At 40.9% G+C, this 16857-nt stretch overlaps 1 protein-coding gene across 1 annotated transcript in view; it reads right to left on the bottom strand.

Moving 5' to 3' along the window:
- Positions 1–16857, bottom strand: part of RUNX1 (runt related transcription factor 1) — a gene marked incomplete at its 5' end in the record, with an annotated part of 136997 nt that overhangs the window by 52210 nt on the left and 67930 nt on the right. Inside the window, one exon of the mRNA XM_019523888.1 lies at positions 6687–6878. Within this exon, the coding sequence (XP_019379433.1) occupies positions 6687–6878 (192 nt within the window). The remainder of the gene's footprint in view (positions 1–6686; positions 6879–16857) is intronic.

Raw genomic sequence — 16857 nt, 5'->3', positions numbered from 1 at the left:
ACAGTCAAATGGGTCACCAACTGGCTGGAGGGCCGCACCCAGAGGGTGGTAGTGGATGGGGGATCCCTACGTAGCAGGAAGTGGGGAGAGGAGGGGGAAAGCAGGAGGAAACCAAGCAGACCCTGCTGTCTCTGCAAGTCTCTGCTCAAGCTGCAGCCAGGGAGCAGAGGGGAGGGGCCAGCCCTGCTGTGGAGCAGAGAGCCCTGCCTTGCCCAGCCCAGAGAGCATGCCGGGATGCTGGGGGACTCTGATTTAACTTAAACCAGCAAGGGGTCTGGGACAGACCTTGCATAAACCAGTTTGACCCAAATCAGTTAAGTCTGATTCTACATTCAACCAGGTTTATCTCAAACCAGTTTCAGCCATTTTCAAACTGGTTGATATGCACTGAACATTTGTTCTGTTATAGGTTTAAACTGGTTTCTGATCCCTTAAACCATTTACGTGTAATGTATGTCCCTGGTCTTCCTGACAGGGTGAGATTTTTGGTCAGTAAGAGGGAAAGTAAGGTGAGAAGATCCAGTTAGAGGGGAATTCTGATACCAAACAGAGGGAATTCCATTAAACTTTTCTTGCTTGTGAGAGACTTCCTGATTCTGAGAGACATGACGTGATATGCCATGACAGAGCTGGTAGAAAGAAGAGGGCCAAGAGAGTGGAAAACATGAAGAAAAACGTTATATACTCAGGTTTGCTGTACACCCATTTTGCATGTGGCTGCACTGTATTGATTTTGAATATTATCATTTTTCTTTTCTCTTCTCATATTCTCTACATCTCTCTGACTTTTTTGTAGGAATAGATGTAGCCCTTCTAGAAATGGGAAGAAGCATATAATTGATCTCATTTAGATTAAGTTTTTGAGCAGGTTATCAAAAACGCCTTCTAGTTTGGTCCGCAATTTTAATTCTGATTACAAATGGGAGAATTTGTGTCCACAAAACTGAAAGATTAATTAGGGTCCTTTTAAAAATCCAACTCATACTATGTTAGTAAGTGTCTGGGAAGCAGAGTGAAACCATTTTCTAGACTAGGGTTCTATTGATTCTAATGAAAGAAGAATTGTGCGTGAGCTAGTATTGCTCTAGTAGTAGTATGCTCACCTCTTCTTACAAGAGCTGTTTTGTGACACAATAAATAGGAGAGGGAGTTTGCTACTGTAGACAAACTGCTTGATAAAGACAAACTGCTGAAATTATTTATATCAATGTCTAAAAAAAATCATCTGATCAGCACTAAATGTGACTCAAAGAAACACATAGTCTTCTCAGGAAAAAAAAAAGGAAAAAAAAAGATTTTTCTCTTTCACAGTCCCTTTCTACTAGAGCCAGTTAGGATTTTTTCAAAGATGCAGTTTACACTGGAAAATGCCAATGCATGGAAACCAAAATGCTTTGCAAAAATGTCTCCATTTTGCAAACTTAGAAACAGCAAGGCAAGTTTCCATCCCGTTGGGAAGACAAGGCTGCCAGGGCCTGCATCTCTGGAGCAGCCTTACCCCCAGTCCTTCTGCACCTCCTGGAGTGCTTAAACCTCTCCCCAGCATTACAGGGAGAAAGAAGAGCATGGGAGAAGTGGAAGAGCTGTCCTTTTGCTCAGTGTATGGGAGGCAGGAGCAGAATTACGCTGAGCTGCATGGCTCTGCTCCCTCCTTTTCTCCTGGGAGAATATTATTGGCTTCTCAAAGAAGTGCGGGGTAGCTCCTGCCTCTTGTAGAAATCCTAATTGGCTGCTCTATACCAGGAAGCAGGCAAGCCAATTAGGTTTTCCCTAGGCAACACTAAAATGTGGACTTTTCAAGTGATCTGGCTCCCTTTTCCAAACTTTTACTTTCCAGGCTGAAAGTACACTTTATGCACTGCTATCCCCACAGCTAGACTGCCCAAAGGCTGAGGCCTGAGGAAGCCCTGGCAAGTTGTTTATTGACACTGACACGATTGTCCTGACCTCACTGCTGCACCACTGAAAACCAGGCATGAAACTGACCCCTCCACTAGCATTCTACTAGTCAGTGGTGACCAGCAACGATCTGACATGAATTGTGTTAAATCCAGTTATCAATATACAATGTACACCTTAAATATCTCGGGGTGCCTATTTTGCTTTGGAAACACCATATGACTACTCCAAGGAAAGCATTTTGATATTCCTTTACCAAGCTGCACTCTTGTTCTAAACACAAACAACAGAAGGAAATGTACAATGTCAGAAAGAGAGGGAGACAAATGCTTACCCAAAGAGTACACTCTTAGATAAAGATATGTTTTTTTAAATATTTTACAATGAAAAGGGAGTTTTGTTCCCTGATCTAGAGGGTCTGTCTATCAACATCTACTGGAAGAGATCACTGCATCAATTAGGATTCTTTTAAGTGCCTTAAAAATTACATTTTATTCTAAAGCCAGTGACATGCTTAGCTGTGAGACTGCCAGATTGTTCTGAAACACTACCTTATGAACACTTTTAACATTATTAACCTATGACCTATCAAGCTGATTTAAAAGTGGAAATATTAAAACCTGGACAGGGTAGAGTTGTAATAGGAGCAAAGCCATTTAAAGTCATTGTGCTTACACATACCCCTTGATTCCACTACACTGTTTCTTTGGTTCATGGGAACCCTGATAAACGCAGGCTGTTTTCAGTGGAACAAGATTATGAAAGTATGGACCTTGAAATGTCTCTTAAACAAACCATATTGCACCTGGGAGAAGACAAAAGGCTGGATTGTAACAAAATAATCTGTTTTAATGTGTTCTACTCATCCAAAGAGTTGATCTTTAAATAATTTACTCTGTTCTGTTACAGAGGTACTGTTGATTAGAGATGTGTCAATGTTTTTTAAAACTCTTGTTTCCAGCAATTTTAAACTTATCCGTAAAAACACTGTCTGAGCTGAAACTTAATGTATGAGGTTACAAATTAGGAAAAAAAAGAATACACAAGAAATTAAAAACTAAGCTGAAAAGTGTAAAAAGAATAAGATGTGTGGCTTTAACTGTTTATAATAATTATTTGCTTTTTAAATCAGGGCAATAGTTTTAATGTATATTTTAGACGTGTGAAAAATAAACCTCAATTACGGAAACATTGCTTTAGCTAATTTGACAAAAATCAAACAATGTGAACTTATTTCATTTTAAATGTAAGTAAATATCTTGGGATTTTGTGCCTTCCCCCTCACTTTAGAAATTACTTACAGTGTTTGCTGTGCATTGACTCAACATTAATGGTTGCACAGAAACAGCTCCTTGGTCTGATGATCTACAAATTTGAAAATATTTATACTGGCCCTGGCAAGCGATTATATGGAAACCAGGTAATTAATATTTTTAAAACTCTCTAGTTATATATCTACTTGTCCTAGTCAACATTATCCACAGTAATATATTTACTCATGGGTCCAGATTGACACTGGAGGAAATTCCACTATAAAAATATATATTTTAAATGATGTACAAGCCCCTTGTCTAAAGTCTCAGAAGCTACACTTAAGCCACAACTCCCTCCCTCCCAACTATGTTCATTCTATCAATCTTTCTTCATTTTGCACAAAGAAAGGGGTGAGTTAGGGCTCAAGTGTTATTTGGATTTTGAGTCTTAACTGAGTTGCTTTGCTTGTGTTAGTTTAGGTCAAATCCTTCACATTATATGCCTTCACAAGGCAATCTTTCAATTTCAAACATGTGTGATGTGGTAGAGGCCCCCCCCCACCCTTTTGTCTGTGAACTGGTATGGTTAGATCTTTTAAATGAACAGGTGTACTTTCCCCCTGCTTGTGATATGAAAGAAGCATAAAACTCGATTATAGCAATTTATGGTCTCCTGACTTGCATGGACTTGTATCCGTGACACAAGTAGCTTTATGCTCAAATTCAAGACCTGATAAAATAGGAAGTTAAAATTATCTTCAATCCTTTTATACATGAAAACCTCAACAAATAAACAGTGGTTTAGTGGCATGGCAACCTGCCCCTTTTAAATCCACAAACTAGTCTGGGATGTCTATTTTGAGTGAGTTTTGTTTAAAAAAAGGATAATCAGGCTCTGATGAATAGAAGAGTAGCCGTTGATTCAGACTGGGGCGAATATAGTGAAGTTTAACACTACCAATTAGAAACAAGCACTGTAGATTTTCATGTCTCATGCTTACAAAAAACCTTGTGCTTTCTCCATTCATTAGGTTACAAAAGGTGTTTGAAGGTGCAAATATTTACACATCAGCGCAGAAATAATATAGAAGGTGTCATAAGTATTTCATTCCCGTTGAACTATATTTTGCAGTTTTATGATGTTTATTAAAAAAAGGCCCAAACCTGGGCTTCTTAAATACAGTACAGCAGCTCAACCTGACAACCATTCTTCAAATACTGAAGCAAAGCTTTAAGGTTCTGCTACTCATTTTCACTAAGGTTCCTTTGCACCGTTGTGCTGGTGTAGCCCTAAAATGATGTGGCCTATAAATTAAGAAGGGGTCTTAGCATAAATAGCTCTAAATCTTTGACTGAAAGAAACTTTAGTTATAGCCTTTTTTCCTGTTGGTAGATGCCAGTCTCAACAAGCTTAGATTATGACTAGGGTAATACAGAAATTTCACGAGGAGAAAGCAGTCTGGTAATTTAAACAGAGACAATCAGTAAAGAAACATTAGCAGCTCAATTGTTGTCATTTTCTAAGCTACTCCACTGAAGCTACAGATAAAATATACTGAATATCTTATTTTAAGAAAGGAAACAGAGCAATGTTCTGTGTATATTTCTGGAGGTAGCAGCCTGGATTTGGGTGAAAGATATTGTTCTGAAGTTGTAAAACTAAAGATTTTTAAAACATAACAAGAAAAGAGGGGAACGGGGTGTTAAACCTGATACTCTGCAAAGCATATAGTGTTCTAAAGTAGTTGAAGAATGCAAGTCTGCTACTAACGCCTCCACCCACATAGCTGCTGACTTCAGAATAGTGATAATGATACATCCATTTTCTTTTATAGCAACATAACTGTATGCCCAAGAAATTACATTTTCTTTACTCTCCAAGCTAGAAACTATGCAAGATGACTGTCAAAAGCACTGAGATACATAGAAGCAGCTTCTCTCATCAGGTAACTAGGGAAGCTGTGTAGTCTTTGAACTTTTCTGCATGCTGCTTTTTGAAGTGCAATATGCTATTGAAAGTTGATTTATTTCAGTGACTGACATACTTCCCAATAATAGTCAGATTATGTATATACTAAAGTCAATAGGGGATTTGCAGCCAACTTCAATGAGCCCAGGATTAGACCTTGAAAGACATGACAGGTAACAGGCCATTCTGTTATGGAAGTAATAACTTCATTTAAGCTTAGTGCAAACTACTCTGATTTAAAAAATAGAACACTAAAGAAAAACTATTAACTCAAAACCACTACAATATTCAAAACATCATGATAGAAACTTGATCAAAACTATTTCATTCTAACTGGAAGAAGTGGAATTCCATGAAGCAACGGGTTCCACTAAGTTAAATACCACCATTTACCCTGATTTTAAAGGTATTTTTCTTTTTATGCATCTGATTTTTTTATAACTGTGCTAAATACACATTGGGTGCATCTAAATGAGATGCTTAACTGCACATTAGCATAGTTTACTGAGAAGTAAGCATGTGCGTCTACATGTGCACATACTTACTATTCAGTAAACCTCCCTAATTCTGACTAAATTTGCTACCTGCAAATGCAAGTAGCAAATTTACTCAAGATTAGTAATGATAGAGTACCGCTTGTGTAGATGCCTGATTGGGAGCAAAATCTGCTCCTGGTCAGCCATCTACCAGGGGGCAAGAGATAGCCCCCAGCCCCTGGGAGCTGCCTGCTGCCAGGGTGGGCTCTGCCACAGGAGCCTGGGTGGAGACTATGTTCCCCTGACCTGGCAGAAGGGAACTCCAAGCCCTCTGCTCTGAGACTGTGATTGGGGAGCAGGGGGCTGGAAGACCCTTATCTCCCAACACAGCTATGTGACCATGGTGCTGGTGCTGGGAGACCCTTATCTCTTAGCTCCCCTTCCGCGTTGCAAAATGAAAATAAAAATAAAATGTATGGAGTAAACTTTTGTCACAATATTTACTCTTGCTGCCAGTACTGAGTAGCTAATTCTTTGCTGTAATTGGTTATCTTTACTGAACAACAGTTCTGAAGTTTCTCTTTGTGAATTGTTTCTTAGGCAAAAACCACTCTGAGCTTTATTTCTTCTACACAGATGCCCATAATTAAATGACTGAATGCATCTACATATATAAAAAGGTACTGGAATAATGTAGCTTGTTAAAGATCAAAGGTTTAGGGTATTACATTTGACATTAACACATTTAACATTAACTCAGGGCACCGCACTGTCATTATGAAAGACAAGACTTCATGGATTTTAAAAGTAGTGCTATTTTAGTATTTATCTAAACTTTACAAATCACTTCTGGAAATAGCATTGCCAAAGCTATTATTTTCCAATAGAAGCATTGACCTGGCTGCTTACGTTTGCTGCCCTGCAATCATATCTGTTGTCCTGCCTCCCATGCATCTGGTCACCAAAGTAACATGAAAGGTATTTGTGCTTTCATGATGAAAGGTCACTTAGCACTGCAGATTATGTTGATCAGCACTAAGGACCAACAGGTGGTTTCTTCAATGGAGGGGAAGGGTTTCAGGTACTTACCCTGAATTTGACTCTGAGGCTGAGGGTTAAAAGCAGTGGCGTGGTTCAAGGAAGCTCGTGGATTAGGTGTGGGGGCTGGGTGATGTGGGCTGACCCTCATGGCTGTGCGACGCAACTGCTCCAGTTCACTCAGGCGCTCTGAAAAGGACAAGCTCCCAGGCTTTGTCTGCTCATCTAGTTTCTGACGATGTCCTATTGTGGGAGGGGGGAAAAAGATCAGAAAATCTCACTGATGTATGAAGTTTGTTGACTTTTTGCCGATCCAGTGGCATTGTATCTAACTGGCTAGCAGCTATCTGCAATGGAACTGAGAGGATTGCTCTGTAGTAACTGGAAACACAACCAAGTCAGTGACAAGACAGTCTAACTCCTATGAGATGTGGAGTACTCTCAAAACACATCCACTAAAAGCTGCTCTGCCCTATTATTGAATGTGGGGGGAAAAATAGAGCTTTTGTTAAAGTGAATAAAAAATGTTGTTCCATCTTCCACATGTTAAATCTGGATTTCAGCAGTTCATCAAGAATTCAGTCCCTCAATCATGTTGTGATCAGAAAGGTTCAAGAATGCTGCAAAAACCAAAGTCCCAATAAATCACACTGATGTCATACTAAGAGCCTTAAGGAGCTCATCTGTTAAAAAAGAAAGAAGAATGGAATATAAGAAATACTACCTAACGACATGAAATTAATGGGGGTAAAAGTCTCTTTTACTTATGTCTGGCATTTCTGCTGTGCCTTGCAGAAGAATGCTCTGCAAGGTAATGCTGACTTTTCCATTATTATCTTGTTTGATGTAAGCTATTACATAGTGAACTCAGATTACGGACAAGTGAATGCATACCCTGGCATATTTTACACTGGTGTTGTATATTGATGTAAATTACACTGGGATCAGGAACAGGCAGAGGTGCAGCTATCCCAGGGTTATCTCACACAGTCAATGGCTATTACTGGGCCATACCGCTAGGCAATGGGGAAGTAGGAAACAGCTGGACTTGCATTGCTTCCACTAATATAACTTTATACCTTGATTCTTTGAAGGGGGTTATGTCTCCACCAGATTGGGCAAGTTTACTGTCATTTGCATTATCTGATTACTTTGGTGTGTACATTTTGTCTGTCAGATGCCATTACATGGCAGTCTCAGGGAGGCTCTTTGAGCACTTCTGTTAAAGTTTTGTTGCTATGCTATGAAGGTTGCAATGAATGGCAGGTGGGGAGAGGAAAAGGCATCTCTTTCCTCATCACATTTGTCTATTTGATTTTAAATATGCATGAGTAAGTTCACATTTGAACTACCTCATCCAAAGTGCCTGACATCCTGTTCTTGGGCTGAAATAAAAGCTTCTGAGTCAGTGGCCTGGCTGACAGTTACCAAGCCTCTACCAGACAGGTGTTCAGTGAAATAATCTGGAATGGGTTAAAAGTCTCAGACCAGTTCTTAGCCTTACACAGTCAAAAAGTCTTTCCTGCCCAAGTGCAGGGGGGCTGGACCTGATGATCTGTAAGGTCCCTTCCAGCCCCTAACAACTATGAAACTATGAAAACATTCAGTGCATTTTTATTTTAGTTGGAGATTTTCTTGCTCAGAGACTGCAGGATTGAGCCCACGGTTAAGTCACAGAAAAGAGATCAAACTTGAATAGGTACAAAGGATGTTCTATCCTTTCACACTTAAAGGCAGTTCCCTCCAACTCAGGGGTGAGAAACAGATAGGGAGGGGACTGTGAAAAAGGTGATACTGGACCTGTCCCTTTCGCCTAGGTCTTTTACTGATTCACTGGAAACTTTTATAGAGTAGTAGCTCTTTTCCAGGGTTCTCTGCTTTTGTTCTTTATTTTGTCCCTCTCACACCACTTACATTCCTACCCTGTTTTTATTTACTCCCCCTGCCCTCCCCCAAGTAATCAGATGACCTTTGAGTCTCTTTTGCCCCTTCCCTCTTATATGGTAGGCCACAGTCATTCCTGGGTAAAATCCACTTTGGACCTCTGCTGCGGAAGTGAAATAGATTGGCGACTTTCACTTTTCCATCTGCCATGAAACAGGGGATATTATCTATGGTTGTCTACTAAATGACCTTCTTTGGTTCCCATTTGACCTCCCTCCCTTCACTACTGCTTTGTCTGAGATAGCTGTCTTCTGTTTATTCCTTTGTGATTCCTTCTCTCTCCTGAGGGGGTAGTCATTGCTGTTTCTGTGGTGAGGCCTCTTTGAAGTCACTGCTCCCTCCCTTAGGAGTTATATAGGCTAGCACGTCACGACCACAACATTCATTAGAATAACCCACAATAGCCAATTTTGCTTTCTCTTTGATTGTGCAATATATAAACATTCATCTATACCAATTCTGCACCAGAGACATGTTACTAAATACAAAGAAAATTCTCCCTGCAAAGTTCCATTATGTTCTCTTCCCTACAGAGCACTCTTTCATGAAGCTCTAACAACGCTTTAATCAAGAATTAGGAGCCATTTTTTTGCCTTCATTCTAAGGGCAAAATGTATACTTAAAAGCAGTTCCCAGTAGCTGCATTTCTAAAATTAAATTTTATAACTCATATTCTGGTTCCAAATCTCAGCCTTTCTTCCTGCTGCCAGACCTTTTGGCACAGCCCGCTGTCTCAGATTTCACACTGTGCTATAAATTATCCCAAGAAGTGAAAAAAAAGTCAAAAGATATATTATATAGCAATGATTTTATCATTAACGAGACCCATTAGAGCTCTTCACCCCATCAAAAAAAACACTTTCATCTGACACTTCGGTAGTTCAAATGTGACTTTCTTTCATTTGTCAGCAATTCAAATTTGATTCCGTCCTTCAGCTCAGGACACTTTACTTGATTGCAAACACACAGGGTACATCCTACAGGAGATGTTTACTGCAGTGTTGCCCGATTAGCTCTGTAGTAAACGTCTCAGCATCTACACTCACCGTGCTATTAGGACAGAGTAAACTAATAGACTGTTGTAGGTTAGTACTTGTAAACACAGGTACTATCCTAGGGCAGGTTTTACTATGTAGAAATGTACATGTAGATGCTGACTGGGCTGGCTGGGTCATGAGGATGCTTCACTGTGGGGGCTTCCTGCCGATTAGCCCTGCGCTGGAGCACCCTTGTGCACCTGTACATGTGCAGTGAGGTTATTGTGACACACTGTAATTACAGCGTGCTGGAGCAGACTCGATTAATTGAGTCTGCTGGAGCGTGGTAATTATTGGGCTCCAGTAGATTCCAGCATCTCATGTATCAACATCCCTGTGCTGAAAAATGGTGGTGGGGCACTTTAACTAAAACTCATTCGAACTGATACATGAGATGGTCTGGGCGGTTTAAGTAGAGTGGTTCTTGGAGCTGCTCTAATTAAAGCGCCTCCCTTCCCCCACTCCTGGAGCCCCAGGCCCCAGTCAGCTCCTCTGCAGCATATTGAGCTAGGTCAGAGTAGCTTCGAGCTGGCAGGCTGATCCCTACCATCCCCTGGCTCCCTGCCAGCCAGGGTTGCTCCAACCCAGCTTAATGTGCTGCAGTCTTGGACACACGTTCAAATGCAGCATCCAGGAGCAATAAACTTTGGCACGATATGCACCGGAATTTATTGCTGCATATTAATTGTATGTGTAGACACAACCACAGAGTCACACAAACTGTGTATATATGTTAAATGCCTCAGACCTTCTGCATACTGTAAGTATCCATCTGCTGAAATGATGGTTCCCAGAACCAGGATTCAGTATAGCCCTTTTCAAGTCTATTACCACAAAAGAAATTATTCTAGACCAGAAATTCCATTCAAGCAATTTGTACTTTTAATGTAGTGCATCTATACAATGTGACCCTCCCTTGTGTGTCCAGGTGCTACTTTCATGGCATCATGAATTTCCTGTGTCTGGCATGGAAACTAAAGGCCTGGCGGTTTAACCCTCGTCTATTAGAGTAAAGGAGGTTGCATTTTAGGCAGCTCTGATTGGTCCAAGTAAAAAACCTGGAAGCAGCACAGCCATTTTCATATGTAGAGTGTCCCTTGAATGAATGACAATTAACTCAAATTGGCCCAGATTGTCCCAAGAGAAATCCAACTTTTGTTTTAGTAGGCAAAGAGACCCACTGTAGTCAACAGGTCCACAGCTGCATTGAAGCTGGTGAGGCATCAATGCTTCACTGCCACCAGTTCTGGTAGCTGGAGTTCTTTACGCCCATCCTCAGAATCAGGTCTCAGTTCAAAATTAAATATGCGACCAAGACAGTGGTTTCTTTGAAGGCTACTTGATGAGAACAATGGATTTAAAGGGGATGGTTTGAACAAGGGCTTATGAAAATTCCACTGATGTAAATACAATTTAAAACAATTGCTATATCCCTCTGGCTCTGTCTTGAAGAAACACTGGCGTTTGTGGTAGCTTCCATGCCAGACACAGGAAATTTGTAATGGGATCTATGGAAAAGCACTCCAGAGGTCACTTGTATCAGATGTTGTATCAAAAATCATAATTTTTTTACTCAGCTGAACTATTTAGCTTTTCCTCCCAGAAGTGTCTTAAAGGCAGCAGCACAAGACTTTAATCTCATAAAGTATGACTGTGCAGTATTCCGATGCCAATAAGCAATTTTCCCAAATCCTATATAAATGCATGGGTTGAGCCCCTGAAGCATGCCACATTTATTTTTCTATTTATTAGTTTTACTTAGAAATACCATCTGAACACCTTATCCTCATATCATCCATCAGAGAACAGAACTGTTACTATCTCCATTTTATAGGTGGAAGAACTGAGTCACAAAGAAATGAATCAACTCGCCTGAGATCACCCAGTGTACCTGTGGAATAGTCCTAGTTTACTGCTTTAACCACAAAACCATGCTTCCCCTTTATAGAAGAACTGTATGAAAAATGATGAAAAAGGGTGTGAGGAAGCCATTCACAAAGCAGTCCTTCTACATTTCATCATCCATGAACATATAGTGGCTGTACTGAGTTTAAAAAGAACCTGTCAGTGCAGGAGGCACAAAAAGAGTAAGCATGAAAACACATGGGGTTTCTATATTTAAGACAGAATGGCTTGTGGCAGGTCATTTGCCAAACCACAATCTCTTTTTCCCCGTTGGGATAGTAAAGTTGACAGTCTGCCATTTCACGTGATAACAGGGATCAGGATCCCCATCAGGTGTAAGCTGGTGAAGATGTACTGGCTTTAATAAAGCTGCCTTGATGTACACCAGCTGAGGATCTGACCCTGAGAATTGGATTGTGCTTCCATGTAAACTTGTGGATTGAAAGCTGAGGGTTTGTCTATACCTCAGCAGCAGGTGGTCTTGGGGAAGGCAAGACGGAACATGCCCTGCTTACCCAAGACCACTGACATGCTCCAAAGCTTCAAGTTCATCTTTGAGGCTATTCCAGACTTGCCTCCAGGACCTACTCTCAAGCTCTTGCTCTTTGAAGGTCTGACATTGGGGGCTGAGGGTGAGTGCAGAGCAGACTCACAAGCAAACTTCTGATGCTGTAATGAATCAGCTAAGTGGGGTATGTTGGGTCCTGTTCTCCACATAGACGGGTGCTGACTTAGTATAAACAAAGCCTGATGCCAAATTAATCTAAGGGACTCGGTGCTTGTAGTGCCAAATGGTACCTTACATTGGATATTGGGGCTCAGTCCTGTGCTCCTTGTCTACTGAAAATGCCCACTGGTACCAACAAGTGTTAGGAGGGGAAAAGAAGTGACAGAAGATTCTCTCGGTCTTCAGGGTCAGGCATTTAATACAATATTTGGGCCTTTGAGTAGAATAAAATAGGGCAGCTAATCTATTTGGCTGAACCAATTTTTATTTCCCCTTTATGTATTATCCCAGTGAACTCATGTTGGGGTTTGCATAGAATTTTAAATAAGGTGTGTGGAACCAACATTAGCTTATCATGACACTGCTAAAAATACATGAAAGTCATTTTCCACTTAATGGGGGGAAATGCAGTTTTATACACTTTAAGAGACTGCAGAGTACTCAGCTTGGACTGCGTCCATCTGGCTGGAACACTGGATTCTGAAAACAACAAAAACAAAATGACTTGGCAGCCCCCATTTTTGAGCACATTGAACGTTAATTGTAAATTTAGTGTTTAACATTGTGGCTGAGCATAGAGAGATAATGTCAGCATATCTAGCTGCCACTGGAGATGTAGAAAAAGAAGTAAACACTAGTGTTAAATTTCTTTAAGTCTGTCTTCTTATTTCTTCTAAATTTCTCTCTTATTTACAATTACAGAATCAGGTAGAAAAAATAAGAAAAGGTATAAACAAATGTGTTGATTTTTCCAGTCTAAAATGTCAAACTAGTGACATTTCTGTTTGGGGCAGCATATTATTTTATGAGCAAACAAACATTATAATGGATCACAGAGGATAGATCTTTCTGTTTAATATAAGATGAACAGTCTACCATAGATTAACATAGTTTTTTTCACTTATTCCAGAATTCACTCCCTCACAGTCTGTGTAATGCTTGAAGTCAATATGCTTTAAGGCAGTAACACACAATAAAAAGACGATTGAACATAAAGGGTCAGATCCTCATTTCCTATAAATCAGCAGAGTTCTGGAGAGATCCAGATTTACAGTAGCTAAACCTGAACTCTTCTAAATTTACAGATGTTTGATCAGATTTGGGGCTTTGATTGAAATCATTACAGACATCATGGAGAAAGTAGGTACAGAACTAGGTACAATTTGAAACTTTCTCAAAGATCAGAGTGTGTGTGTGCAGGAAAGGAGTTGAATCCAAATGTGAAGAAGGGAAGTGCTGTAGTTACCAAGGCAGATGAGGATAAGCTGTTTCATAGGGTGCATATGCACATACTAACTTTCTAACTTTCTGACAGTTAAGTCGACTTAACTGTCAGAGTGCACACATAGAGTTGACTTAAATGCAGCGCAAAATAATATCCCTTTGATGTGTATTATCTTGAGTAATATTAGTTAAGTTAACTTAAAGTATTGTGTGTATGCTAAGTTGACTTAACTTAGCTGGAAGCCAGGGGCTACTGCAGGGGAGGCCTCACAAGATGGCTGCCACCATGTCAAGGATCTGTATGTGTATATACTCCAACATGGCTTAACTTAAGTCAACTAAGTTAAGTCTCCTTATTTTAAGATGGCTTAGATGTGTGCATGCACCCATAGGGCATGTCCCCATGCAGGGGCATGTGCTTGCAACAGGGAAAAAAGCAGCAAAACTTTGTGTTGCTACTTTTTGGCACTGCACATGTGCCTGCATGAGGGCTTTGTTGCAGGGCAAAATGCTGTTTCTCTGCTCCTCCTGGCTCCCAGCGTACTGGAAGAGCTGGGGGACAGCTAGGGGAAGGGAGAGGCTCTGGCTGGCAGTCAGGAGGACTGAGCCTCTGTGTCTCCTGGTGCGTGCGTGCGCGCGCGCACACACACACACACACACACACAGTAAAAACCAAAAAGATCAATAGGTGGTGTGGTGATTAATATATATAGTTATCAAATTGTGTGTTGATCATTTTAATGGGTAACATTTGATGCACTTCCCCCACCCCCTCCGTGATCAGTTATAAAATGAATTCTGATTAGAAACAGCATTTGTTGAAATGCATTTAACTATTATATATCTTCTGAGGAGCTAATGGGCTTTCTGCTGGTAATTGGTTATACTTTTATATGGACATTCTGACTCCAGTTCTGTAATGATTTGTTCATTTACATACTTAGAGCAGTTCTACTGCAGTCAGTGGGGTCCCTGACTTGGCAAACCTAAAAACAGAACCTACTTTGATAGTGGTCTTCTATCTGATCAAACAGTGGTAGGGGCTATGATAAAACTCTCTGGTGTCTTGGTGCCCCCAGAGATGCATCCTGGGTGTGTGTGAACTTATTGGTCCTCCACTCTGCTGAATGGATATGCCCAGGTTATTAATTTGTCCAGAAATTGTGATTTATCACAGGTACATCAGTAAAATAACAGAAAAACAAAAGGGGTTATTACAAGGAAGATCAAATGAAAAAGTATAAAAATGAAAAAGTGATCAAATACTTTGATAACAGAATATGGTAAATCTAAATGGACAAATCCTTACCCTATGTTCAGACTACCAGCTAGCCCTCATAAAAATTCTCATGCAAATCTCTCAGAGTCAATCTCTTTTCAGTCGCAGCTAGCTTCCTCAACCAGGGACATGCATTTCCCTTCTCCTCACAGGAAGCCCTCTCTCTAGCCACCCCGTACTGGTAACTGCCTTCAGAGCACTGCACACATCCTCCCACCCCAACTACCTTCAGGGGAGCCATGAGAATTTTCTAGAGTGTTTCTATCTGTGGAGACATGACAGGGACTTACTTCATTTGTGCATTAGGATGATACAGTTAAATAGCATCAGGACATGAAACTGGAAATACTGTGAGATTTGTATTACTGCAGTGAGAAAATGGGTATGGTGGTTCAAACATGTACTCACTGTTGGTGCACATTCAGCAGCAGCAGTATCTTTTTTAAAGGTTGGTGTACACCTAAAACCTACCTTCTGGACAGCAGTCATATCCTAAGTAAGCCTAATCTTCTTTGTGCTTTTTCTGTCATCATAATAACTTTAGCAACATTACACCAAACTGACCATCTACATGTAGTTGCCAGAAAGTGAATTAACAGACTAAATATTATGCACGTCATGTGACATTTCCTAGACTCACTGACATCCAAATGGCCATCAAGAGTTGAATGTCTGGTGTCATCACCACAAGGTAAGACAAAATACAGACTGACTGACTTAGTAACATCATTCTGACATCAAGCTGGGGGGAGTAGTAGATATGCTGGAGGGTAGGGCTAGGATTCAGAGTGCTGATACAACTGCATAGAATACAGCTCAGTGCACATCAGCTTGTGTGAGGCGTAGACTCAATCAATTGAGTCTGCTCTGAATCGGTGGATCTCTGGTGCACTGCAGGACCAAAAGGTATGTGTATAAATACTTGCCAGTAGGTCAAGGGAAGTGATTGTTCCCCTCTATTCAGCACTGGTGAAAGCACATCTGGAGTAATGTGTTCAGTTTTGGGCCCCTCACTACAGAAGGCATTTGGACAAATTGGAAAGAGCCCAGTGGAGGGCAACAAAAATGGTGAGGTAGCTCCAGATGTGACTTATGAGGAAAGACTGAGGGAACTGGGCTTATTTGGTCTAGAAAGGAGGAGCCAGAGAGGGGACTTAACAGCAGCCTTCAACTACATGAAGAGTGGTTCAAAAGAGGATGGAGCTGGACAGTTCTCAATGGTGGCACATGACAGAACAAGGAGCAATGGTCTTGAGTTGCAGCAAGAGCAGTTTAGGTTAGATATTAGGAAGAACTTTCTCACTAGGAGGGTAGTAAAACACTGGAACAGGTTACCCAGCAAGGTTGTGGAAGCTCTATGCTTGGAGGTTTTCAAAACCAGGCTAGACAAAGCATTGACTGGGATGATCTAGTTGGGGCTGGTCCTGCTTTGGGCAGGGGGTTGGACTAGATGACCTCCTGAAGTCCTGAAACCCCCACTTTCTCTGATTCTAGATGCATCCTCTTCTACTACCCAGATACATGGCAAACCTGGCAAACCATTTTGCACTGTTTAAGGAAGACTCTAGATCTTTGTGGGTCTCTGCAGGCATAAGTAGATGTGAGATTTCCAGAGAGGGATTTTTTTAGAAATATTTTTATTTCTCTACCAAATGACCTAGCTTAGATTCAGTTGTATAATTCTGTTTTCTATTTAATTTAATTTTATCAAATTTCTGGCTAGGATTTTTCTGCTGGGAGAGGCCCACACCAGAACAGTTAGCCTCTCAGCAAGCTGGTATGTAGGAAAGCTAGGTTTGAGCCCCTGCTCTGCTTGATATAGACTAGGAATTGAATTTAATGTTCCCATACTCCAAGGCAATGTCCTAACCACACAGCAAGTGATTCAGTCTCACTACACATTTAGATAAAGTAGATTGTTGCCAACAGATGATGTAAAGAAGAGCCTTCCCAGAAGAGCCAATAGCTTGATGGAGAATAGCTGCCTCTTGGTTCAGAGCAAGGACTTGAAGCTTGGTCTTCCACTTCCACTAACTACCAGATTGCAGTGGGCTGTCCTGCAGTGAGCCACTCTGCTTCTTTTTTTTTTTTCCCGGGGGGGGGGGG

Source organism: Gavialis gangeticus, unplaced genomic scaffold, assembly GCF_001723915.1.
Source record: "Gavialis gangeticus isolate Ggan-Ray unplaced genomic scaffold, GavGan_comp1, whole genome shotgun sequence".
Classification (NCBI taxonomy): domain Eukaryota; kingdom Metazoa; phylum Chordata; order Crocodylia; family Gavialidae; genus Gavialis; species Gavialis gangeticus.
The sequence above is the reverse complement of the archived record's forward strand: the minus strand, read 5'-3'. Positions and strand labels throughout refer to the sequence as shown.